This window comes from Glycine soja, chromosome 4 (assembly GCF_004193775.1).
Source record: "Glycine soja cultivar W05 chromosome 4, ASM419377v2, whole genome shotgun sequence".
Taxonomy (NCBI): domain Eukaryota; kingdom Viridiplantae; phylum Streptophyta; class Magnoliopsida; order Fabales; family Fabaceae; genus Glycine; species Glycine soja.
The window spans coordinates 51,867,054-51,892,404 of NC_041005.1; the positions used below are offsets into that span (position 1 = coordinate 51,867,054).

General features: G+C 34.4%; 4 protein-coding genes across 6 annotated transcripts; 2 read left to right on the top strand and 2 right to left on the bottom strand.

The window, feature by feature from the left end:
* Positions 1-1,415: 1,415 nt before the first annotated feature.
* Positions 1,416-8,279, bottom strand: LOC114410489. Of its 3 annotated transcripts, XM_028374458.1 has the most exons (11): positions 8,011-8,279; positions 7,759-7,797; positions 7,073-7,196; positions 6,658-6,719; positions 5,540-5,607; positions 5,135-5,184; positions 3,538-3,607; positions 3,002-3,125; positions 2,516-2,632; positions 1,934-2,044; positions 1,416-1,777 (listed from the first exon to the last, which is right to left on the bottom strand). In XM_028374458.1, the coding sequence occupies exons 1-10, from the start codon at positions 8,209-8,211 to the stop codon at positions 1,946-1,948; spliced, it is 954 nt and encodes a 317-aa protein (XP_028230259.1). In that variant the 5' UTR covers positions 8,212-8,279; the 3' UTR covers positions 1,416-1,777; positions 1,934-1,945. The 3 variants fall into 3 exon arrangements, with proteins under 3 accessions (XP_028230259.1, XP_028230258.1, XP_028230260.1); XM_028374457.1 differs by having other exon boundaries at positions 1,416-2,044; XM_028374459.1 differs by having other exon boundaries at positions 1,416-2,044; positions 7,967-8,142.
* Positions 8,280-9,802: 1,523 nt separating this feature from the next.
* On the top strand, positions 9,803-11,020 carry LOC114410930 (putative methyltransferase At1g22800, mitochondrial). Its single transcript, XM_028374823.1, has 6 exons — positions 9,803-9,891; positions 9,970-10,036; positions 10,396-10,460; positions 10,553-10,631; positions 10,722-10,822; positions 10,948-11,020. Exons 1-6 carry the CDS (start codon positions 9,803-9,805, stop codon positions 11,018-11,020), a joined length of 474 nt encoding a protein of 157 aa, XP_028230624.1.
* Positions 11,021-14,098: 3,078 nt separating this feature from the next.
* Positions 14,099-20,187, bottom strand: LOC114410490 (methylenetetrahydrofolate reductase 2-like). The gene is made up of 12 exons (XM_028374461.1): positions 19,984-20,187; positions 19,449-19,896; positions 18,942-19,002; positions 18,745-18,827; positions 18,291-18,464; positions 17,347-17,520; positions 17,152-17,252; positions 16,944-17,055; positions 16,725-16,805; positions 16,460-16,637; positions 14,615-14,949; positions 14,099-14,472 (listed from the first exon to the last, which is right to left on the bottom strand). The coding sequence occupies exons 2-12, from the start codon at positions 19,851-19,853 to the stop codon at positions 14,389-14,391; spliced, it is 1,788 nt and encodes a 595-aa protein (XP_028230262.1). The 5' UTR covers positions 19,854-19,896; positions 19,984-20,187; the 3' UTR covers positions 14,099-14,388.
* Positions 20,188-20,701: 514 nt separating this feature from the next.
* On the top strand, positions 20,702-23,782 carry LOC114410491 (protein NRT1/ PTR FAMILY 5.10-like). Its single transcript, XM_028374462.1, has 4 exons — positions 20,702-20,932; positions 21,034-21,251; positions 21,594-22,111; positions 22,717-23,782. The coding sequence occupies exons 1-4, from the start codon at positions 20,791-20,793 to the stop codon at positions 23,528-23,530; spliced, it is 1,692 nt and encodes a 563-aa protein (XP_028230263.1). The 5' UTR covers positions 20,702-20,790; the 3' UTR covers positions 23,531-23,782.
* Positions 23,783-25,351: the final 1,569 nt, after the last annotated feature.

The following is a 25,351-nucleotide window of genomic DNA, read 5'->3' on the forward strand; positions in this document are numbered from 1 at the left end:
TTAATTATTTGTGCATTGCTGTTTTTTTAGTAATTAATTTTATAATAAATTTGATCAGTAAGAAGTTATCAAAGTATTAGAGGTGGGGTTTGAAACCCAACCCCTGCTTACAACACCACTTTTTTTTTAACCACCGGAAAAGTATAGCATGTGTAATTTAATTGAGTAAGGAATCAAAATTGTATATATATTTACTACTAAATAAGCAATATATAGTATATAAAATCAAGCAAACAATAACTATACTTTTTAATATTTTTTGTCTTAATTACAACATACTCGCTTTGTTTTAAATATTTTTATTTTGTAAAATTGTGTTTTTTTTCTTTGTATAATTTAGTAATTAAAATAAAATTTTATTATCAACGAAATATTTTTTATTTATTTCAATAAAGAAATTATATTTATATCATACATTTCCAATTAATCTTATTTATTAATTTATATTTATTAATAAATCTTTATGTATATTAATATTATTAAATATTTATTTATAAAGAAAAACTTATTTAAAGCAAAGTGATAAGTTTTATTAACACATATATAAATATATAATATTAAAAATATAAGTTGTTATTTTTTTTTATAATATCATATTGTTTATTAGTAATGACAAATATGTGTTATTTTTATTTCTTACTTTTTTATTTTTGTGTACAATAGCGTATGAGATTAAAACCTAACATCAACTTGTCTAGTATTATCCCATCTTTTCTACCATCTTTTCTACAGTAAGTATTATCCTATCTTTTTTTTTATCTAATATATTCATTTCTAATCCTATCTTGTCTAGTATGTCTACTCGTTCAATGCAACATTCTCATCTTCGCTATCTTGAGTTTATTGTCTTGCCTTTTTACTACCCAACATTCAATTCCATACAACATTGCAAGTCTGATAACTGAGTGATAAAATTTTAAGCGTAAGTGGTAACTTTCGCAGATAATACCCAAAGCACTCCTCCATTTCATCCATCCCACTTGGATCTTATGATTTACATCTCCCTTTATTTATTTTGTTGTCTTGTATGATGGGTCATAAACACTTAAACTGTGTGACTAGCAGGAAGGTATGTTCAAGTTTTATCTCAATGCATAAAACACTTTTTATTCTTAATTATAAAATATACTAGACTTTAATTTAATAAAGCAAGAAAAATTATTCAAAGGACATCTAATTAAGTCAAATTAATGCAATTCTGTTTCGTATGATCATTTTAGTTTTAAGTGAAGCAGGCTATTTCATATTTTTGAGTCATTTTTCCACCAAAATGTCAGTCCCAAAATTTTATTCAAGTTGAATAAATAACAATTATATACAACATATGTGATATACATGTACAACATGATTAATGTGCATAATGATTTTAACAAAAGTTGGGAAATCTACAATTAACAAATAAGAATTAGTCAAGGTGAAGAAATGTAAGAACTTACATTTGAGGCCAAATTTATTGCAATATTTGTGGAAGAACTTTCTGATTATTCAGGAAAAGTACTTACTACATAATCAAATTGTTCATTACATTTATCTTTACCACAAGTAGCATCACTTGCTGCTCTTTGCTTAATTTTAACCGCACAAGGCAGCTTGCAAAGATGGGATCCATGCTTACACGAATAATGAAAACAGAGAAGTTGAACAGAGTTCTGCAAAATACTGAAAACAAAAGTTTTCATACCTTTTCTTCATTTTGGTACAATAGCATTCCGTTGATCTGAGTCATTAACCAGTAAGTTTAATTTGTTCAAGTGGCAAAGTAATCCCATCCCAATATCTTCAAAACAATGACAACATTTAATAACATTAGTTCTTTACGATTTTCTCTAGTGTTCTAGCCTATACCCAGATACCCAGGGGGTTTTTCATTACACAATAAGATGACAATAAATAGGTTTTGTGGTGATTTCAAAGCACAAAAGTTTGCACTTACAGATAGCGGAAGTTATAAAATAACTGTTGAATAGGTTTCAAACAAATAAGATAAGATCGTTGTGTAGTCCCCAGATTGAAATCCAGTGTTGTGATCAATGAAGTAAGGAACCTGTAGAGGACAACGTTTCTATTCATGCAAGGATTTATGTTGATAGACCATAAAATAATCCAAAAAGAATATATCAAGATATGAAAACTTCACTTCCTAGTTCCTACCCTTTTGCATTTTGTACTCATCATTATTATTATTAGACATAATAACCTAACTGTTTGGGATAATATCGAGGGATTTTAACAATTTCATGGTTTGTTATACATGTGCATCAGTGCAAGTATTTTATTATCAAAATCTCAGTTGCTGATTTTCCCATCAACAGATCATAAATCCACATTTTTTTCCTTTAAAGCGCATCTCTCACTTTAGAAGAGTCAAATCCTACTTAAGATGTATAGTCTGATATGGCTGCAAATCCATTGCATAATTTCTAACTGGGAATAAATACCCAACATATCTAGAAGGATACAAATTTCATTTCAATAAAACTTTGATACAACTTTGTATGACCCACTAAATTCTAACCTCTTTAGATCCAGAAGCATCCAAGAGTAACTTCATTCGAGGAGACCCTTCTCCTACATTTTGAAGAATGTAAGGAAGTTCCAATTCGCATAATGCCTCACGCACTATTCGAGCATTCTACAAAGTGAAATTTTAAATCTATGAAGTTAGAAGAAGAAATATATCCAATCACTTTGTGAGATAGTATGATACTTGGCATTACAAGGACAGTGGGCAAAACATGACAAGCATGTCAAATCTAGTTCCTCTAATGATCCTAACATTAACCCCAGTGAACACAAATGCAAAATTTTCAGCACATCATATGAATGTCTTCATTCAATCGAGATTGAATTTAAAGGAAAAAAACCAAGCACAAAATATAACTGATTCCCTTTTCAGACCACAATTTGGGCCAATTGAAAACTGTAGGTTGAGCAGATAAGCAAAGTTCTCTCCATGTTTGCTTTTCCTTCACAAATTAGAGATAGAAAAGCATTATCTTACAGGGTTATTTTCATATGAGAAGAGCTCCAACTTTCCTGGAGGAGGGTCAGGCCTGGAATGTTCCCAACGCGTCATTCCTCTACCTGCTCGAAGTATTGTCGGCATCCATCCAGTGAAAATAGTGCTGCACAAGAATGTGTCATCAAGAACAAATAAAATAGAAAATCTCTCTTTATCAAAGCCATGGAATATGGAACAGCCCTCAGCACAGACACTCTGGTTAGTGGCACCATCTCTTTGTCACGCAACTCACAATCATATATATATATATATATATGCTTCAGTACTCCTTAACAATCACTTTGAGTCACCCCAAGATGAGCAACATACTATTTGTGTCACAGCCATGATATACAATTTATTTAAATGTTAATATGCTTTTGTGAAAATATTACAGTAAAATATTATGGTTCCTTTCCACCTAACCAATAAATGCAGCAATTTTATACGGTGAAGATTGAACTTGAGTTTCCTCCCAAAACATGTGATTAATAATATATCTTATGTTCATTTAAGAAGTGATTTACATCTAATACCTCTCCAAAAGTCCCGATGATGGACTTCTGCCTTCTCCATATCGCTCAAACAAGTATTTTACGATATCACCTACAACAACAAACCAAGCATAAGGAAGATTGAAGTAAGAGAGAAACACAGACAATCAGCATTAGTTTGGATGTTGGAGTTGAGACTACAATTGCATTTATTAAATTAAATAAAAACTAATTAAAATATGTGAGATTATGTTCTGATATTATTCCTCATATTGTATTTATTACTAGAATATTCTATTTCTTATTAATCAGTAATTAATTGTTCTTGTAATCAATATTGATTCTCTTTTCCATAATATAAACAGCATGAGGTGTGGTCTACATTGACACACAACATACAATAAACATTGTCTTATATGGTATTAAAGCTTATGTTCTTCTTGAGAGAGGAATAACGAAAACCCGTGCTCCACCGGGGACCTATTGTCCCCAGTGGACCTTTCTGCTTCTCTCCTGTCTTTCCGGCAACATGTTTCCATATTCTAGTGAGCCCTTTTGCTCACTTCCCTTCTTCCGACGACCCTTTCTCATTCTCTGGTGCATTTTCTGACCACCGCAGAACATCATTACTTTTCTGGCAACCTATCCGGCCAGCTACCCCACTGTTTGAAGCACTTTTCGTCAATCTACAAGGTGTTTACAGCGTCAAGAACGAACCATCGACACTCCCTCATGCACGTCTTAAAGACGCACCAAACAGCTTCTATGCTAGATGCATTTCCAGTGCATCGAAGCGCATGCAGCCTACATGAACGACCCTAACCTTGTAGTATCGCCTCGATCACAGTTGTTCTGTGTATTGATTTGATGGTTCTTTGTTTTTCTTTTTCACGCAGCCCCTCTTCGTAGTAAACAATACCGCACAGCTGCTTTGCCCTTGTGTGAAAGACTTCCCGACACCTTTTCGTCAGAGCTCACCTCGACCACTGTCGCCCATCACCAAAGACCATCACACCGTCCACGTGCACAGCTAACTCAAAACACCTCTGCACGCAGCCCCACATAGGACCCTGGCACGTGAAGTTCACGCAGACAACGCGTGATGCATTTCCATCACACTGGTCTCCATCATCACTACGGGACTTCATTTCTATTGGATTGACCACATTTGTAACAAGCTTGGTTCATATCACACATATGCTCCTACTTGAGGGGGAGCGCGAGATTATGTTTTGATATTATTCCTGATGTTGTATTTATTACTAGAATATTCTATTTCCTATTAATTAGTAACTGATTGATCTTGTAATCAATACTAATTCTCTTTTCCATATTATAAATAGCATGAGGTGTGGTCTACACTGACACAACATATAGTAAACACTGTCTTATAAAATAAATCAATGAAATGCAACTGACTGAAATCGAACTAGTCAAAATCCTTTACTAACACAACTGAAACAGACAAATATGGAAGTTCAGGTAAGAAAATGCAAAGAAGAGGAATAATAAGCCATCAACATGAATCAATCCAAACCAGTGAACAATATGAAAATGGAGATAATTTATGTCATTGCCACTAAACAAGACAATCAACAACCATTTGGAGAAAGAACAGGGAGAAAACTTGCTTGCTTACCACTTTCATATATAAAAATACCACTTTTTTGATCAATGATGAAAGGAAACCTGCAAAAGAACATCGCCGTAGCAATAATATATAAAAAGATACGGACAACATTAAGCTATTTCACTTGAATTAAATATGTTGTAAAATGAAAATATGCAAGACAAATGTAATAGAAGTTGAAATGCAGGTCATATTGCAAGTGCTTCATTGGGATTAGTCAGCATATATTTTTTATTTTTTTGCTCAGCGATTAGTCAGCATATATAATACAAGGAAATATACTGACAAAAAAATTTGAGACATGATACCCAAAATCTTATTCTAAAATTTCAAAGTTCCGCAATACTGCAAAATAACATTAAAAAAAATCATTAACAGATCAAAAGAAACAATATATCATGGTGAACTACATACTGTTCTTTGCCACCAGTTCTTCTGACCACCTCTCTGTGTCTTACAGAACCCTTAGGACAGGGATAGACCTATTGATGACATCAATAGGAGTAATATTAGGGGAACAGATGGACAAGAATCAACCACAAATCAATTTCTCATCATCTCTTGTCACTAATGTGTATATCACCATTGATTGATTAACATTAATTAACTTTCTTACAAAAATCCTTTCCCTTGTACTTGAGCAAGCTACATTATCTCTGTTTTGAAAAAATCAATATCCAAGCAAATGCAAGCCATACTGGCATTCAACACTTTCTTGTAACGTGGCATTCTAAAATAACTTGTGTGATGTCCAAAATTAGAGGAACTGATTGAAAAGAATCAACCATATATCAATTCTCATCATCTGTTGTCAATTGTCACAAACCAATAGGAGTAATATTAGGGGAGCCAATTGACAAGAATCAAACATAAATCAATTTCTCATCATCTCTTGTCACAGAGGTGTATATCATCATTGATTGATTATCATTAATTAAATTTCTTCCAGAAAAATTCTTTCACTTGTACTTTCGCAAGTTAGATTATCTCTGTTTTGGCAAAATAAATATCCAAAGCAAATGTGAGGCATACTGCCATTCAGCACTCTCTTGCAATTCAGCATTCTAAAATAACTTGTGTGGTGTCCAATTTCATGTATAGAGCCTATAATTTCAATAATTGATTTAAGCTGTTTTGACAAAACAAATGAATTTGTCCGACCTATATCATTGTTGTATTAATGGTTAAAAATGACATTTTCTCAATTTAATTTTGATACTGATACCCCCCACCTCAAAAAAAAAAAAGAAGAAAAAAGAAAAAGAAAAAGGAAATGACAGTTGTTGGAATTTGTTTGAATATCAGTGTTCTAATAGGAGTTGATAGGATAGGATTACAGGGTTACATTGTTGAAAAGGTTGCTAACACATTAGATTCAACTACTGTAAATTGTAGACATAAACCCCAAAATTCTAGGAGCGTATCTTATTGGCAATGAAAAATAGTGCTCCATTGAAACAGACAAAACTCAGTCAAGGGAAGGGAGCATTCGATATTGAATATGGTGGTAAGTGTATGTGAAGACAGCTAACCTCTACAGAAAGATCTAGTTCAGTCAAAGCTTCCCGGACCCTTCTACAAAAGGGGCATGCCTCTGTTGAAAAATAATGCTTGAAAGATTTATGATGGGACAATCACAAAATTCAATGATAAAATAAAATTACAGAAATATGTGAGAGGTCAAGACCAAAAAAAAAATGTTTGAGAATCCTAGTATGAAGGTGCAGTTGAGGATAACAATAAGAAACTACTTTTATCTGGGTATCGTGTTATTAACATTGAGGCCAAGACTGGTGCTTAGCAATAGTAATGCACTAAAAATAAATAAGCTTCTGGAATTTTGATCAATTTCAATAACTAAGTCAAAGAAGAAAAATATGTTTGCCTATTATTTGCAATAGCATCATCAAGGGTTCTTCCTGAACCTGTAATGTGGAAGAGGCGTACCAAATTCAAAAAGCTGCAAACTAAAAGGAAGATCTGAAGTGATTTCTTTGTTCAGTGAACTCTCAGCTATGGATTTTGTTCCCCATGCAAACCTTGACAAGCTAGCCAAGGAAGATGTTGCTAGCTACCATTCATCATAAAAACTTGAAAGGTTAGTCAATTATAAGGTGCATGGAAAATATAAAGAATACATTGCATATATTTGTCTCCAGACTCAATTACATGGCACACAGCTTCATCACATGGACAAAAGAACTTAATTAAATAAAATACACCTCCATTTAAAGGTACCAAAATGATGTGCCAACAATAACATGCTAAAAATGTTAAAAGAAAGAGAAGGGAGCAAGAAAACACGTGTGAATTTATTTTTTTAAATGAACTTAAAATTATTTTCAGTTTGGGAGCAATTAGCCTTTAGCCCCCCATGTGGTCAACCACCAAAGCAGCTGTTTTCATCTATTTGAGAAGCCTTCTGTTACACTTGTACTACATGCCTATGTGATAAAATGCATAATGATTTAAATACTTAAAGACCCCTGCAACTCCAGAAACAAAGTTGTATTGCAGATGAAGGCAATAGGTAACATAACAGGTATGTTGTATCTGGTCTGATATCTAACATTATACATAATGAAATTTACAATGAAGAGGGCAAAGTAAGAAAGAGGGATAAATCAAATCACCTCGAAAGTAAAATTGCGTGGTTGAGAAGGATCTCTTGCCTGCCAGTGCCACAACACAAACAGTAATCAATAAAGAAGACACTCACTGTATAAGAAAATCAAGTATCGAATTTTAAGTTGACAAATAAATGGTTTGAATGAATAAAATATAAAATTGAGGCAATGAGCGTTGGATGGAAATAAAGAATTAGTTGAGTCTGAAAAGTACATTCATAGGTAGATACGAGAAAGAAGAATAGTGGGTTACTATACAGAGAAGAGCTTGAGTAAGGGACAGAGAAATGAGAGAAGGGAGGTGGATGTGGATTGGGTTGCATCTGAATTTGATTTTGCGACAATTCTAAGTCTCTGCAAATCCCAATTCCTATTATGGCTGGTCCTGGTCCTGGGGGTGCAGAATTGCGGCATAACACCAATGCTATTGCATGGAGAGTAGTGAACACACAGTGACATGTTTGCTTGATTTTCCCAAACGCAATTTCAGTCTTCTCCAAACCCCTTCACAGTAACACCGTTTAGTTTTTTTACAAGTTTTATATTGGTCAACTAATTAAAAATCATAAATATTAACTTACCATATATACTGATTGGATAAAATTCGTGAAACCTTTTATATTCTCATTGAAAATATTATTTATTTGTTTTTATAAAAATCTTTAGAGGTTTATAATATTCTTTTTAAAACGATTTCTAACTACAACTGTTTCTCTCATTTACATACCATTACATTAATATGTGGTTGCAACTCATTTACACTAATTAATTAAATAAATAAAATTAAGGATAATCTAAAAATATAATTGAAAAATAGAAAATTAAATTAATTAAAAGATAAATAACCAATTTATTCCTTATATTTTGTATTCGATGATAATTTTGTCTCTATACTAGAGAAATGATCAATTTAATTCATAAAAATGTAAATATTCTGACAATCCAGCCATCAAATTAACGTTGTTTTGGTTATTGTTGAGTACATATGTGACAATCCAGGTTTACCAATACTGTTTCGAACTATGTTAGTGATACTTGTTTTTTTGCCATTATTGATCTTTAAATTTATGAAGTTAAGGACTATTTTTTGAAGAAGTTGATTCTTCTTTATTGTTGTTATGCAGCGAAAAAATTGATACTAAATGATAAAATGATTCATGCTTTTCATTCTTAAATTGCAAATTTTGTTTATTACATTGGGTCAAATTTCTAATGCATGTGATAATACTCGTAATAAAAAAAAGGGTTCAAATACAAAATCTTCATTCACGCATCTATGGTGCAACTGAATAACGAAACTATGACCTTACCCTATGAATTCCTCTCTCGTCTTCAACGCACAGGAAGATATTGTCTTCAAACAACGACAAAAAATGTCATCATCATTGACCACCAACAATGCAAATGGCGAGAAGGAAAAGAATAAGGAACAATGGGTTTATGTGCTTCTCTCTCAATGGTAAAATGAAACTAATGAATGATCAATTTCTATGGTAACTTTTAGAGATGAAAACAAAAGGAGAAAAATGATAAGTTGGTCCATAAGCCCAGCACCCAGCACATGAAGTTCACTTATGACTTATAGATTTATCATGTCATAAAAAAAAGTTAATAAAAATAGTGATAACTTGTAAGTTCAAAAGACTAAAGTGATAATTTACCTTTAATTCTTATGATCTATTTTGTTCCTTAAAATTGTTAGAGGCTAACAGGATGGAAGCAGTTTAGTTTGTTCCCGGTGCAGTGGAGCCATGAAGCTGATTTTGATTTGCTTGTTGGAGGCGGAGAATTGAGAAGAAAATGAGAGCACACAACGTGACCCAGCTGCATGGTTGACTCCCTCACACGACCCTCTTCTTCACACCGTCGCTCAAAATCTCTTGGACCTCTTGCAGGTTCCTTTAGCTACTTAGTTAGCTTCCCTTCCCTTCTAAATTCCAACTTCAATTCTCTTTCCGCTCCTCCTGGTATCTATCTCATTCTCCACTCGCTATTAGCATTAATTAATTGATTGATCCCAGCCCCAGGTGGCGTTGAAAAGCTTATTGCCATGGATGACTCCTATGATATGCTTCAAGCCTGTAAAAATGCTCACCACAATGCCGCAGTCGAGACCCACTTTCTTGTTGCTGACCAAGAGTTTCTGCCTATGATTTTATTTCATGTCACGCTTTTCTGTTTTGGATTGTTCTTACTTATATATTGGTTTGTTTGCAGCTCTGTGGATTTGGTTGTTAGTTGCTTGGGACTACACTGGACTAATCTGCCTGGAGCAATGATACAGGTTACTGCCTTCTTTCTTTTCTAATGCTGTCTCTTAAATTCAACCATACTTAGGCTTAAATATATTTTAGGTCCTTAATAAAAATAATTTGATGCATTGAATTCTTAATATATTAAAAAATTTATTTTCAATCTTTGTCGTTAGTTAAGTAATGATTTGACACCTTATCAACATATCTTCCCAATACAATCAGGGGTTGAGATGGTATCACCTCATCACTTAATTGACAATAATAACTTAAAATAATATATCTCAGAGATCCAATGCAACCGTAAAATTTATTAGGGACCCAAACACGGACCTAAAATATATTTAAGCCTACTTATTATTATTTGATTTTTTATTTTTATGTTTTGCAGTCTAGATTGGCATTGAAGCCTGATGGCTTATTTTTAGCAGTTATTCTTGGTGGAGAAACATTGAAGTGACAATGTTTAATTATTTTTATTTCTTGAAATTTCTTTGGAACACAAATGGATGGAGCATTCTAATTAATGATATTTGTGCTGTTACCAGGAAGCTCAAAATAGCTTGTACGTTGGCACAAATGGAGCGTGAAGGAGGGATCAGTCCCCGAGTATCACCTTTGGCACAGGCATGTTATTGCAAAAGTATTATCTCCTGACTTGTTTATTTTAAGATCAACTATATTTTGAATGAATGCTTTACTGTCTCTTTTGAATAGGATGATGTGGTTATGTGTTACTTGTCATTGTCTCTTGGCAATGCCATAATGAATTCCATGATTTTGTGTAAAAGTAACTTTATTTTGAAGCAAATAGCTAGGTTTGTCTAATATATGTCCATCATGGAAATATTAGTCTTGCCTGCCTCTTAAAGATCAGTTAGTTAATCTGGCTTGTTGTAGCTTAATGCTCGTATTGAAGACTTGTATTTTTTTGTCAAAATAGTATAAGAAAGCTGGAACTAAGACCTTCTGTCCTCCATTTTCAGGTTCGAGATGCTGTGAATCTTTTTGACTAGGGCAGGTTTCACCCTTCCAGGTGTTGATGTTGATGAGTATGTAGTTAAATATGAAAGCGTTGAGAAATTTCATTTGGTTTAATAATTGAATTATTCCACATGCATGACATGAATTAAATGAATTATGAGTGCTCCCTAAATTTTTGCTACAAGTTTGGAATTTCAGTTCTGGTAGATGACCAACGACTGAGATATGAGCATGATAACTTTTATTGCTGACTGGTAGGTGCATAGGAAGTAAAGGCCATAAGACTAAAGATCACCACATAGACAATATGGTGGCTAAAAAGAATATCCACTGTGGGAATAACAAAATTTCCACTTGACAAGGAGGAGTGGGGAAGGTTTGAAATTTAAATTCTTTTATAGAAAATGTTTAAAAGCTAAGAGAGTGAGGGAAGGCTGGCAAAAAACCAAGAGAGGAATAGTTGTCATTTTCTATTTCTGCATGGTTTTATAATTAAATTTTCTATTTTATATGAATTGTTTCAAGTTGTTACTTATTCATTGAATAATGTGTGAATTTATTACCTCATAGCATTCGTGATACATTTCCGTAATGGTGATTCTTATCTTTGTTTTGAGCAGCTCTGGAGCTTATAAAACATTTCCGTGCAATGGGTGAAACAAATGCTCTTTCTCAAATGAACAATGTAAAGTATCTTTTTTTTTCTTTTCATACCAATGGATATTAAATAAAATTTCCTTGTATCAAATGTTGAGCCTTGGATGTTGTATTACATTTCTGAAAAAAGGTTATGAATATATGACCAGATCCTAAAGAGGGACACAGCGTTAGCAACTGCAGCTATTTATGATTCAATGTTTTCTGCAGAAGATGGCACTGTACCTGCAACCTTCCAGGTAATCAAAATAGAGGATTCATTCTTAACAAAACCAGTAGTGTAGTTTATATCAAAACTGTCTCTTTCTAATTGTGTTTTGCAAACCAGACATGTCCCTAAATCAGCATTTGAGATCAAACTGTGTTTCTTTGGACGTACATTTATATTCGTATAAGTTATGCCAATGTGTTTTTTAATATATTTAGGGGTGCTGCAGATGATTGGCAGGATTGAGGGTGCCAACATAGTTGGGACTTGGGATCCTTCTTCAAATTATGATGCCTTTACATTCTTTTACTTAAAAAGAAAAAAGTTATGCCAATGTGTAAAATGTATATCACGTATATAAGTAAACTCATAGAAAAAATTCAGTTTTATCTCCAGCATAGTCAATTTGTTTCATACACATACAATATACGTCAACAAATTACAGAGTACACAACACTAAAATAAACTATATCTAGCATGATCGAAGTGTTTCAAGACCAAGCAATGCACTACCACAATATATAAGAGGTTTGTGAAGGAATTAATTATTTTTACTTATTGTAGCCTTGTAGGTTTAGCAGGACGAAAGATATTAGAAAAAATTTAAATTTTATATGAATTAGAGATAAAGTCAAAATATGATATATAAGTGAGGGACAACCCTCACATCTTAAGATGGTATCGGAACATATTCAAAATTCGATAAAAAAGATACATATAAATGTCCATGAGAGCTAATTATTTTTACTTATAGTAGTGTAGGTTTATGATGCTATTGCTACTTGTTTTGATTCAAATGAATTAAGAAATCTAGTCAACTCATGCGTTTTTAGATTGCCATGACATGATCCAGATCAAAAGGCAGAATTAATGACCATTGATTAAAAAAAAACTGCCCAACCAAGTAAATTGTGATCAGTTTGCATGGGAGGTGACTTGAATTTGATTTTTGTGCGTTTTTCTTTTAGGTTAGGGGTATTGGGTTTGCAAAGTATATTTTTTTATTATTATTCAGAAGAAAATATCCTCACAATCTCTCTTAAACTTTTTATAAATTAACTCCTGTCAATTTATTTAATTTATTATTTTAATAAAAATATGATGTTAGTAAATCATACATTTTTTTTCAATTAACGTTATAATGTACAATGTAATAATAACAATAATAATAATTTTCTAATAATTTAAATATCAATGATAGCTTCAATTATTTTGTTTTTAAAAAGGTAGTAGTTTTTTTTAATAAAGAAAATTTCATCCCAATGCATACTTATAGAAACATTAAATCAAGTAGCTAGTTGGGCAATCTAGGTATCAATTAGGGAAAGCTTGTGTCATTCAATTAACTTGAAATCCCTTGGAGTGTATCACCTAAGATTGAATCCACTACTATAAAATAATATATCTAAAAACACTAAGATTTTCCAAGTTCTTACAATTATTCAATCAGTTACTTACGTTAAGTTGCACTTTTTTATTTTGATAAAACGTTAAGTTGCACCTGAATTATAGATGGGAAAGCTTTAATTATAAGAACGTGTATTTTCATATATTTTAGGTTAAAGTATTTTTTTCTTATAAATATTTAAATGTTTAAAATTTATTTCTTGTATAAAATATTTAGTATATTTTTCGAACTCCCAAAATCAAAGTTCAAGAGTAACTCTGAGCCCTACGTGTAGTGACTATGCCTATAAACGACACGTGCAATGCTTTGATTTGCTATAATAGGCACACAATATAATATTAATTGTCCATGTCATTATTATTTTAAATAATTTTAATTATAACTATATTACTAATGAGTTTTGTAAAAAAAAATCCAAGATGAATAATATTTCAATAATTATGAATACTTAACTTTCTTTATTTTGGATTATACAAATTAATTCTTAAGGTTATCATCGTGTGAACAGATTCATCCTTTTCATAGTTGTTAACTTGCTAACAAACTTAGTCCTTCATGAAGCATTCTCTACGAAAAATTTTAGACGAAAATACAAGTGTAATTTTTCTCCACTTGGTAAGTTCAATTTCAAATGTCAACCCAAATACCCTAGTGTTTTCACATTGGATTATTAAATTTTTCTAATAGACGAAGCCAACCACAGTTGCTAAAGCGAGGGTAGCAATTAGTAGCAATTGCAATATACATGATTTTTTTTTCTCAAATGTCAATATAGGATAAGGTTCTCAGAGAAAAAGAAACTGGTGATAAAGAAATAAAAGCAAAATACAAGGCACAAGACTTCAATATTCTGCTTTCACAGTTCACTCATTATATATATTAAGAAACATCCAATTCAGAGGAAGGAGTAACTTGTCCTTATGTCAACGTACAGGTTACCCATGCGACTTTGAAGAATGAAAATATAAAGACGTTAGGGACATAGCCCAGAAAAATAATTTGGCACTTCAACTTAGAACCATGTGTAATATGAATCATCATACTGAGAAGAAAACAAAAGAAAGGAAAAGAACATGACAACCAACAGAAGTGACATAGCTAAAGTACTAATAAATAATAAGCTCATGTCAGAAATCTGCAAAGACGGCAAAAAGATCACCATTGATGTAATCATTGTCGACCAAACTAACCAAGAAGTGGCTGCCCCCAACCTGTGACACAAATAGAAAGAATTCTCAAAACTCTAGCATCTCTAGCAGAAAACAAAAATACAGCATTGCCATCAAATACACAGTATTTCCTTTTATAAGGCAGTGTGCAAGATTTTACAGGACCATAGATTTAGAAACCAACCTCTTCAACCAATTTCCTGGATGCCTCATCCTCAGGGTACAAGCTTGCCCATCCTCTTGACCAAATTTCAAATGCCTCATCCTTCCATACATTGAAGCTGACAGGATCTACAATGGTTGGTTGAATTATCTCCTTAGCTGGGAAGACACCCCATGTCACAGCATTAACGTCAGTTTGACCCACATTAGATTTCCAGCTCCCATCTTTATTCACAGCCATATAAGTTAAAGATGTTCGATCCTTGCATTTATCAACAAGTGCATCCAGCTTTTCCTTAGAGCAGAAGAACTCTACATATGCCTTCTGATAAACATACCCACCAGGTCCACCCCAGCCTAGGCCAAATTTCAAACAAAAATAAATGATTTAGTGTATCTCATATCCACCAACCAATATGGACAAGATATCAATACCCTCAGTCATAAAATGCACTGGACATTCTCATCAGGAAAATCTTAATGTTCTGTACCCCTCTTTTGAGTATTTTTCAATCTTCATTTTTTGTTTTACGAGAAAGTATAGTTAATATAAAGTGGTACAGCCACGCATCTCACTCAATACTGATCCAACAATTTCTTTTAAAAAAAAGCCTTCCCGTCATCTGGCCACCAGAAGTTCAGTAAGTTAAGAATAATATCTTTCATAATCAGCTTAAAAGTAGCATATGCAATCAACAATTTGAATTGATCTGTAAAACACCAGATCAATGATCTGTACAGGTTCAAAAGGATATGTACCACATTTGGCATAATGTAATTTTTACCAACAAAAAACAAGGAAAAAGAAATTGGAAATAAAACAGAACTAAAATAGCCCACTTGTGGTTGTATGCCAAATTGGGGCACCTTATTAACATGTTATCCATTAGCACAACATCAGATTCAGCAGACCAACATGCAGAAACCAACAAGAAACATGGAAAAGGAAATTGGTAGGAAATTAAAACGGAACTACAGAGACAAATAACGAAATTAAAAAGGCTGGATTCAATGCTTTGGATTCAGATTTGATTCTATAGAATTCCTTATTTAATCCAGTCACATGCTTCAATATTCAGGTAATTAAAGACAAAGCCCAAATCAGACAGCCAGTGCTAAGGTTAACATACCTACTTTTCATTGGTGAAAATATTTCAAACCAAAGATACCCTACTGGAAGACCATGTCAAAGTGTAATCAATCTAACTGTAAGTAACCTCTTTAACAAGAGTTGTAAGTAAATGATAGAAATAGTAAAAATTATAAAAATCTAGATTTTGGGAAGGGAATGAATATTCACCCTTATTAAGATATGTATTAGAAATGGATCAAACCAAACTCAACCCTAAAAGTTAGCTCAAAGGAAGAGGATTGTGAAAGCCTTATAGGGAATATTTTGGCCATATTCTTAGCTAGACATCTTAACAGAGTAACAGACACACCTCAATCCCAGAACTGGACATCTGCAGGTAACCTAACATAGTTAAAAAGCAGATGATTACCAGAGTCTTGTTGTAACGGGAATTCTGATCATATTCCTAACCAATGTGGGATATCTTAACAATATGCGTAAGTCAGGATCAGGACAGAAGGGAGAAAGCCTCCTATATCATGGCATACACTTGACCGCCGTTGTTCAAGACAACAAATAACTGTGGCTGTATGTGGTTCCACCCCGCTATGAGCCTATGACTACTAAGCCCCTGCTTCTACCTCATTCCAAAATAGAAACCTTTAGAAATATTCAACCATCTAACTTGTATCAGAAAGTTAGTCATCAATCTATAGCTAGTACAAACTAGAATGCTCTAAACCTACATCCAGAAAATATCATGCATAGATAAAAATTAACTTCTTTTACACCCACCTACAGTAGGAGAATCTGACTTTTCCCCATTGACAGCTGGCTGGCTATTGATGGTGAGGAAGCCCTTTGTGTTAATCTTCTCCAGCTGCTCATTTATGATCTTTGTCTCAGGCTGAAGACCATCAAGTTCTGACCAAGGATTGCTTCTCAACTTTCCAAGGCAATACAGTCTAAACCTCTGATATGTAACAAAAGGCATAAATTTAGATGATGTTGGAGTGTTAGTAAGAGTACTCTAGCAATGTTGCAAGTTCAGTAACACCACCTCATATATATCTTCAACGCTTTTCAAGGGAACTGCCCATTCTTCAACAAGCTTCTTGTCCCGTGCACGTGGCCGCATGAACTGCAAGGAAGAAACTATCAATTATAGGACCAGAAAATTACAAGACTTACCAATTTCTAAAAGCTTCAATTTAGTGTTTCATTCTTCTGTCTTGTTTACCAATTACACAAATTAAAATCACTAAATAACCATGTGCACCTGATAATCAGATAATGCACCATATGATGGATTACAGGAATCACCCCAACGCCCATGTGGGTATTGATCCCATCCTATGGTCCTTGATATGTAGCTTTTTGGTCGATTTGCCCTATGATAGTTGCATAAAGAAAGTAAGAAATCTTTCAGACAGAAACTCCCTTCTTATATTTTGGAACAAGACATAGCAATTGCAAAGGTAACATACCAAAAGATTGGACGGACATCTTCTTTAACACGGAAAACATTTGCAGGGCGTCTCCAAGGTAAGGACCTAGAAACTTTGGACTCTTCAATTAGGCCAAGGTTCTGCCAGCAATAACATTAATATCAGCTTTCAATTAAGTGAAGTCTTTCAAAAATAACATTAAAAATATGCACATCACATGCAATAGGAGACCACCATTAGTATTGCCAATGCAGATTTCTCCATATTTAGTGTATAAAGATGCAATGTCTTAATTCCATGAGCTAAAATCTTTTTGCACATTTCAGTTCCCAGGTGAATTCCATAAGCCTTGACAGCTTCTTCATTGTCCTTGATAGGCTCTAAAGCAGCCATAATGTCAGCTGGTATCTAGATTGTTATTGAAAATAAAGCATTGCATTAGAGCCAATGACACTGGACAAATATAACAAATTGGTAAAAACTAAAAAGTAAACGCATATGACATATCTCAGAAATATGATATGTTCACTCATCCATGCATCATTCTTCTCCCTGATAGACTAAGTTTATTCTCCAGATAGATTTTTACCACCTAACATTCAGTTCCATTAAATGTCATAGCAAGTATATTGCTTTTATTATTGACCTCACAAGCATAAAACTAATTAGGTTTTTAGTAATGTGATTCTCTTCTTAATCTCCACTAAATTAACCTTCCCCATAACTTCATATATGACTCATTAACTTTATTCCCCTATAATTTACACAATTTTGTATGTCTCCCTTGCTCTTATAAATAGGGATTAGAGAATAGCTCCTCCACTCTTCCAGCATTTTCCTAAACCTCATAATTGATAGTTTAGGCAAGACCAGAATGCATAACAGACATCAATGCATGTTGGGTTAATACTCTAGTAGTTAACTATCTATCTAATTCCAAGTAACTTTTATCCTAACAATGTAATTTCTATACACTTCTTGAAGTCTAATTTTTATTATTCTCATGTTCCAAAGGTCACAACTGATTTTTTCTTACAGTATACATGTATAAAGAGATATCTATATTTAACATTCAAGTGACCTTTAATGCTTCCTTTGAGAACCACCCTCCCCCAAGGTCCTTGAGATCATTAAACATTCAGAATATTTAATACTAGATCTACACAATTTTTTCTTACCTTTGTTTTGCAAAACCCAGTCATGCGGATAAAGCCCTTGTAATTATTAATGGGCATAATTCCAGGTACAATAGGACACGTTATTCCAATTTGGCGACAGTCGTTCACAAATTTGAGGAATATATCCGTATCATAAAATAATTGGGTGACAATCAGATCTGCTCCAGCATCAACCTATGAAAAGAACAGAAACTCAGAAAAGGAGGCCTGAAAAACAGGCAGAAAGATGAACAACAAATTCCTTCTCCACTGCCCACCCCTCACTGTTTACTTTTCGTTTACATTTAGAAGAAGGATAGCCATGTTTATAAAAAAAATGCAGCAATTCTCATTAATACTTTTTCCTTCTTGTTTAAGCAAGCAAGTCACAGATTAAAAGAATTCCCTCAAATTATGTTCTAGAACTGATAAAAAAAACACATAAAATGGGTGGATTCTAATTGGATGACAAGACCTTGCTCTTCAAGTAAGCAAGATCATTTCGATAACCCTCCGGTGTAGCCAACCCATCACTTTCTATAACATCTGGATGTGCCTCTGAAGAGAAAGAAAATGGACTGTAAGAGAAAATGATGGTGGAAAAAGGAGCAGAAAAGCACTCTGCAGAAAGTGATAATGAAGTTAAAAATAATGATAACAAAAGCAAGAAACCTGGATAACCAGCGATTGTAATGCCAAAGTAGTCACCATATTTAGCTCTGATATGTTGCACCTACAAAAACATAAGCATCCATAAAATCAGGACTCAAGACCAGACAAGTGGCCCAACTAACAGGATCAAGATCAACAGCTAGCATCCATAAGCTTAAAGTTTTATCATCACTAAGAATGCAGCACAATGTTCCATAACTAAGTGGAAAATGTTATCTACATGTTTGAAAGTTTGTTTGGTTCAAAAAAATGAAACAATATGGAATTAAGAGTGCATGTGTGATCGAATGAGTAATTGAACCAAAATATATTCACCAAATTCCTCTCTGTCGATCTCCACAAAATAAATGGAGTCCAGAAATTATAGACTAGCTCAGAGGTGAATGGGTAAAATAAAGCATGAGTGAGGGTGATATGGTACTATACAGATCCCAGCTGAACTAGGCAAAAATAGAATGAATTGAAGATATAAATATGAGAAAAAATGGAAGAGAAAGGAAGCAGTACCAAGTCGCGTGCGCAGGCAAAGCCGCCTTCGACCTGGACGAATTTGTCCTGACCATGAGGCGGATCACCACGAAGTGCAAGCACATTTTGGAGGCCATTGGATTTGATGGTGTGGAGAGCATGGTCAATCTTTTCGACAGGCATGTTGGTGCAGGTGAGGTGCATCATGGTCTCCACACAGACAATGTTCTGCATCTTGTTGGCAATTTCCAATGTAAGATCAGCCGTTGTCCCTCCAGCGCCCCAAGTGATGTCGCAAAAAGAGGGGTTGTGAGCCACCATGCGGTCCATCCTCTCAAACAGATTGTCCACACCATCCTCAGTCTTGGGGGGGAAGAACTCAAATGAGAACACCACCCTGTTTGGATCAGCAGAAGCTGCGCGAATTTTCTCAATGATCTTCATTTTTATTTTTTTTTATCTAGATGACTAGATCCAACACTCAATCCTAAACCAAACGGAGATGTGAAAAGAGTTATAAGTTCTGGATCAGAATTGTGAACGGAAGGGGAAAGAAATGAGAGAATAGTCGTACCTTGTGAGGTCAGGTAGAGAGCGCGGAATGTGAGGAGTGGTAATGTGATTATTTATTTATAGAAAGTGAGTTAGGATGGTAGGTGGCAACTGGCTACTGGTGCTCCCTTCTTCACATAGAATGGAATTTGTGGAGCAGTGGGTAATATGGTTATCTACGCAGGTAGATCTGTGAGTAAGTGAGGATGGTTGGTGGCAACTGGCTACCGGTGCTTTCAATTTTTCTTCGCAGAATGAAATTTATAGGTGAGGAGAGTGACACCACTACTTTTTTTTTTTTTTTTTCACATCAATTCACAAAAAGTTGGAGATATTCTTTTTCATCGTTTTAATTTAATTAAAAATTAAAAGGGTTATGCTAGGCACAAGAAAAAAATATATATTAAAACTAAGAGTTGGCTGTTTTACGTATATGTGAATCTGGAGTGATAAATTCTTCGTTACCAAGATCTGAGTATCCTAATCCATAAAATTAACGCCTTATCGAAAGTGATTGTAAGTTTTGAATTTTTGGAAAAAAAATAAAATTAAAATTAATTTTTAGTTTAATAAAATCAGTTTTAATTTTTTAGATTCTAATTTTAAATTTATATTATACAAACTTAAGTTTTTAAAAAATCAATTAATATTGACTTTCTGAGTAACCAAACCTCTTTTTTCAGCTCCCATTCATTGTTCTGCCTTTTAGTTTAATATAGATTGATATATGATATTACTCTTTATATAATATTTTTGGCTTTATACCATCATCCAATTCTCTACACTTCAATATTCCTTATTTTTGGCGAAGTCGTATTGACTATTGAAGATGGCCATTGACGACCTCTGCGGCGATTCTGAAGCTGAAACTCCGCTGCTATCGGAGACGCTATACGGCGTCGTCAACTTCAAGGGCCTCCCCGTCCTACGATCTACCTCTGGTGGTTGGAAAGCTGCTGCCTTCATTATAAGTAATATATATTCAGTGTTTTTTTTTTTTTTTGGTTGGCGTTTTATTTTCTTATTGTGTTTTAATTTATTTCTATTTCTATATCTATATGACTATATCTAGCTGTGGAAGTGGCTGAGAGATTTGCTTACTATGGAATCAACTCGAACCTGATAAATTATTTGACGGGGCCACTTGGTCAATCCACGGTAACGGCAGCGGAGAACGTCAACCTCTGGTCTGGAACAGCGTCATTACTTCCTCTTCTCGGCGCTTTTCTTGCTGATTCTTTTCTTGGTCGTTACCGCACCATCGTTTTAGCTTCCCTTATTTATGTTCTGGTATTCTAAACTCCCCAATCTCATTTATTAGCTTGATGTTTCAATTGAAACTGTCTAATGATGCTAACTAATAAGCTAGTTAATAAATGTACAATGAAAAACAAAGAACAAAAATTAGTAGAGTTAATTTTTGTTAGTAAACGAGATTCGAACCCACTGCGGGGCCTCTCTCTCCTTCTTCCTTCAACCACACCAAGTCAACCTTATAACTTCTTAATTAGCAACTTGTTAGTTACAGTGGCTTGCCAAACACATTCAAAATAAAATAAGCAAGTTGTTTGATTTGAACTTTTATTGTTCCCTCATCTTGGGTGGCTAACATTAGATTGGGATGAATTGCAGGGACTGAGCCTGCTGACGTTTTCGACTATACTTCCTGTGACAACCTCGGACGGCGAAGTTGCTCGTCCCCAATTAATATTCTTCTTCTTTTCTCTATATCTCGTTGCACTTGCACAAGGTGGACATAAGCCTTGTGTTCAGGCTTTTGGAGCTGATCAGTTTGATGTGAACGATCCTGAGGAATGCAAGGCCAGAAGCTCCTTTTTCAATTGGTGGTATTTTGCCTTCAGTGCTGGTCTTTTTGTGACTCTTTTCATCTTGAACTATGTCCAGGATAATGTCGGTTGGGTTCTTGGATTTGGAATCCCTTGCATTGCAATGCTAACTGCATTGGTTATTTTCTTAATTGGAACTTGGACTTACCGGTTTAGCATTCAGAGGGAGGAACGAGGCCCTTTTTTGAGGATTGGTAGGGTGTTTATTGTTGCAGTGAACAATTGGCGAATTACCCCTTCAGCTGTCACTTCTGAAGAGGAAGCTTGTGGCACTCTGCCTTGCCATGGTTCTGATCAATTTAGGTAAACAATCAACACCATATTGATTGTCTTTATAGAAGCTGATAATAAGAAACACTAAAATATCCTTCAACTTGTGAAGTGGAAATTAGCTTAGCATTGTTCAAGCAAGGAACAAATATTTTAACTAGATTTCATTCTCATACTCAGTCATTAGGGCAACTTTGAATTGAAGTTATTGTCCATTTATATTTTCAGTGTTGTCATCAATTTTACTAACAACTTTTGCCATAACCAAATAACAATATTAGTGCTGTAATGCTTACTAGGAATTAAGGTTTGCACTTATACAAAAAGTATGTTTATCTTTACCATATAAATTTATTCTCTAAATTACACCCGCATTTTAGTGGATCGGATCCCAGTTATTTATGCTTTCTGTTTACAAATGAATCATTTCCTCAATATATGTCATTATTGATAATCTGGGAATTATTGTCATCGTTATTTTTTGGGACAATACTACTTTCTCCTTATGGAGCAATTTTTTTGCCATAATTACTACGTATGAGAATGTCAAATTGTGGATTACTAGATTTATATAGTGAGGCACAACTGATTTTATTATGCAATAACTTTGGCTTGCACATGACTCTCAAATATGGCAGTTTCCTGAACAAAGCATTAATTGCATCAAACGGTTCAAAGGAAGAGGGGGAAGTTTGTAGTGCTGCTGAAGTTGAAGAAGCAAAGGCAGTCCTCAGGCTTGTTCCAATATGGGCTACATGTTTAATTTTTGCTATTGTGTTTGCTCAGTCTTCTACTTTCTTTACAAAACAAGGTGTTACGATGGACAGGGAAATTTTGCCTGGGTTTTATGTACCCCCTGCTTCTCTTCAATCCATTATCAGCCTCTCCATTGTTCTTTTTATTCCTATCTATGACCGCATTATTGTTCCCGTAGCTAGAGCTTTTACTGGCAAACCCTCTGGCATCACAATGCTGCAGAGAATTGGAACTGGAATGCTTCTTTCTGCAATTTCTATGGTAATTGCAGCTTTTGTGGAGATGAAAAGACTCAAAGTGGCTCGTGACTGTGGGCTAATTGACATGCCTAATGTGACAATTCCAATGAGCATCTGGTGGTTAGTTCCTCAATATGCCTTGTTTGGAATTGCTGATGTCTTTGCAATGGTGGGTCTGCAAGAGTTTTTCTATGATCAAGTCCCACAGGAATTAAGAAGTGTGGGTCTTTCTCTCTATCTAAGTATTTTTGGGGTCGGGAGCTTTCTGAGTGGCTTTCTCATCTCTGCTATTGAAAATGTCACGGGTAAAGATAATCGTCATAGCTGGTTTTCTAGTAATCTCAATCGTGCGCATCTTGATTATTTCTATGCCCTTCTAGCTGCTCTCAGTGCAGTGGAGTTATCTGTCTTCTGGTTCTTTTCCAAATCTTATGTTTACAAGACAAGAAGCACATAGAAGAAGCTGGAATTCTGTAGTAAAACAATGCATGCAAGGGATGTCCTAATATTAAACGAGTTTCCTATATTATTAGTGAATTCTAAGACGAGATGCAAAGGATCCAAATTACCTTGCAAACTCAAATGGAATCATATATAAATAATTGATTCATTCGATCTATTTTGTAATATTGTCGATGTAATTTTTTTAGCTTTGTTAACTTTTGACAATTTTATTCTAACAATAATAATTGCTACAGTATTCTCAATACTTAGGTAATTATTTTTTTTTAGCAGTCCATTCACTTCAAGTCTTCAAAAGGATACTAAGATGAGGAGAAAAAGAGAAACAAAATAAGAGTGCCAAAAAAATTTGAAGAGAAAATATTAAAATGTGTGGCATTTGGACTATTTCATTTTAATAGGTATATCTTGCATTTGTCACACTAGATTGTTCTTCCCCTATGTAATCCTGTCGCTAATCATTTTGAAGTTGTTGGAGATGATTTATGGCATCGGTGGTGCACCCTCCACTTCCATCGTCTCAAAAACCCTCCCTCGACCATGGTGAACCAAAAACTAATGATGTTAACTGTTTGGGGCTTCTCCTACACCCTCTCCCTTTCATCTTCAAACTCACCATTTCCCAGAGCGTCTTGTTTTGCTACGACGTAGTAAAGTCTATTTCCAACTCTGCACGTATCATCATGAACTCCCATGTATCCTACTGGATCCATTGTGGCTGAGACGACCACCTCTCCTCCCTCGAGAATGTCGGAGACATCTCGTCGGGCATCACTAACGAGTTATTTCTAAAATGCGCTGAGAGGGTGGATCACACAGAGGAGACAAGTGGATGACAAATTAGATAGTTTGACTATTTTTTTGATGAATTTTGTGGCCTTTTGGATTTGGCTGTTGTATTTTGAAGTTTAATGGTTTTCGTATTTATTTATTTTAGATTTGGACATGTTTATTGCAAAGATTGAAGGTCGAAAATTGATTGTGTGAGAGAGCAGTGACTACCAAAGGTGTTGTTGCGGCGAGATCGTTGGAGGAGGCACAATAGAGAAGGGGGATGTATGGTATGGTCATTGCCGGAGGTGGTGGAGGCATCTTCGGTGATAAAGGCGTCACCGAAAAAGGTGGAGGCATAGCAAGCGATGCAAAGAGGGGAAGAAGAAGAACATGAATGGTGTAGAGAGTGTACGTTAACATTATGCGCATTACATTAATCCAAAGGTGATAAACAATGGTGCATAATGAACCATTTATGATGGTGGTCCACTTTAGATTTTGACGGTCATTACTTGCATGGATCACCTTATAAGTGCTCCATTATAGACCATTATTACTCGTTTTTAGATTAATCAAGACGCATAGTTTTAATATACATCCTCCCTCACTTAAAATTGTTATTGCAAACTTGGAGCATGTGTTGCACCTGAGGGTGATACCCAAGGGCACACAGACAATTATGATATCCTGCAACTGACATTGAAGGTTTAACAACAAGGTGTGACATCTAGTTGCATCTCTCAGGAGCTGAGACAGAGAAAGAGGACCATTAGTCGTGGAGGCAGATGATTTTATATATATATATATATATGATTTTAATTTTACGTACTTGGTATTTTTTTTTTGTCGTATGTAGGGACTTATTATTATTCCATGTTGTATGCATGAAATATTTGACATTTATCTTGAGCCTGTTCTTAAGTGAATAAAATAACACAAGAAATAAGGTATAATTGTTCATGTGTCAGACAAGCTTTGCCTTGTGCGCCAGAAAAAGAAACGGTCCAGATTGCATTGAATAAATAAGCAGTTTAGATTGCAC

Coding starts and splice junctions, on each gene's coding strand:
- LOC114410489 (XM_028374458.1), bottom strand. CDS start 8,211: ATGTCACTGTGTGTTCACTACTCTCCATGCAATAGCATTGGTGTTATG. Junction 5,185..5,539: donor AGAACTGGTGGCAAAGAACA/GTATGTAGTTCA, acceptor GTTCTTTTGCAG/GTTTCCTTTCATCATTGATC. Junction 3,608..5,134: donor TATTTTTATATATGAAAGTG/GTAAGCAAGCAA, acceptor TTGTTGTTGTAG/GTGATATCGTAAAATACTTG.
- LOC114410930 (XM_028374823.1), top strand. CDS start 9,803: ATGGATGACTCCTATGATATGCTTCAAGCCTGTAAAAATGCTCACCAC. Junction 9,892..9,969: donor TTTCTTGTTGCTGACCAAGA/GTTTCTGCCTAT, acceptor GTTTGTTTGCAG/CTCTGTGGATTTGGTTGTTA. Junction 10,823..10,947: donor ATTTTGAAGCAAATAGCTAG/GTTTGTCTAATA, acceptor TTGTCAAAATAG/TATAAGAAAGCTGGAACTAA.
- LOC114410490 (XM_028374461.1), bottom strand. CDS start 19,853: ATGAAGATCATTGAGAAAATTCGCGCAGCTTCTGCTGATCCAAACAGG. Junction 18,465..18,744: donor TTGCTTACTTGAAGAGCAAG/GTCTTGTCATCC, acceptor TTCTTTTCATAG/GTTGATGCTGGAGCAGATCT. Junction 16,638..16,724: donor GCGTTGAAGATATATATGAG/GTGGTGTTACTG, acceptor GTTACATATCAG/AGGTTTAGACTGTATTGCCT.
- LOC114410491 (XM_028374462.1), top strand. CDS start 20,791: ATGGCCATTGACGACCTCTGCGGCGATTCTGAAGCTGAAACTCCGCTG. Junction 20,933..21,033: donor AGCTGCTGCCTTCATTATAA/GTAATATATATT, acceptor GACTATATCTAG/CTGTGGAAGTGGCTGAGAGA. Junction 21,252..21,593: donor CTTCCCTTATTTATGTTCTG/GTATTCTAAACT, acceptor GATGAATTGCAG/GGACTGAGCCTGCTGACGTT.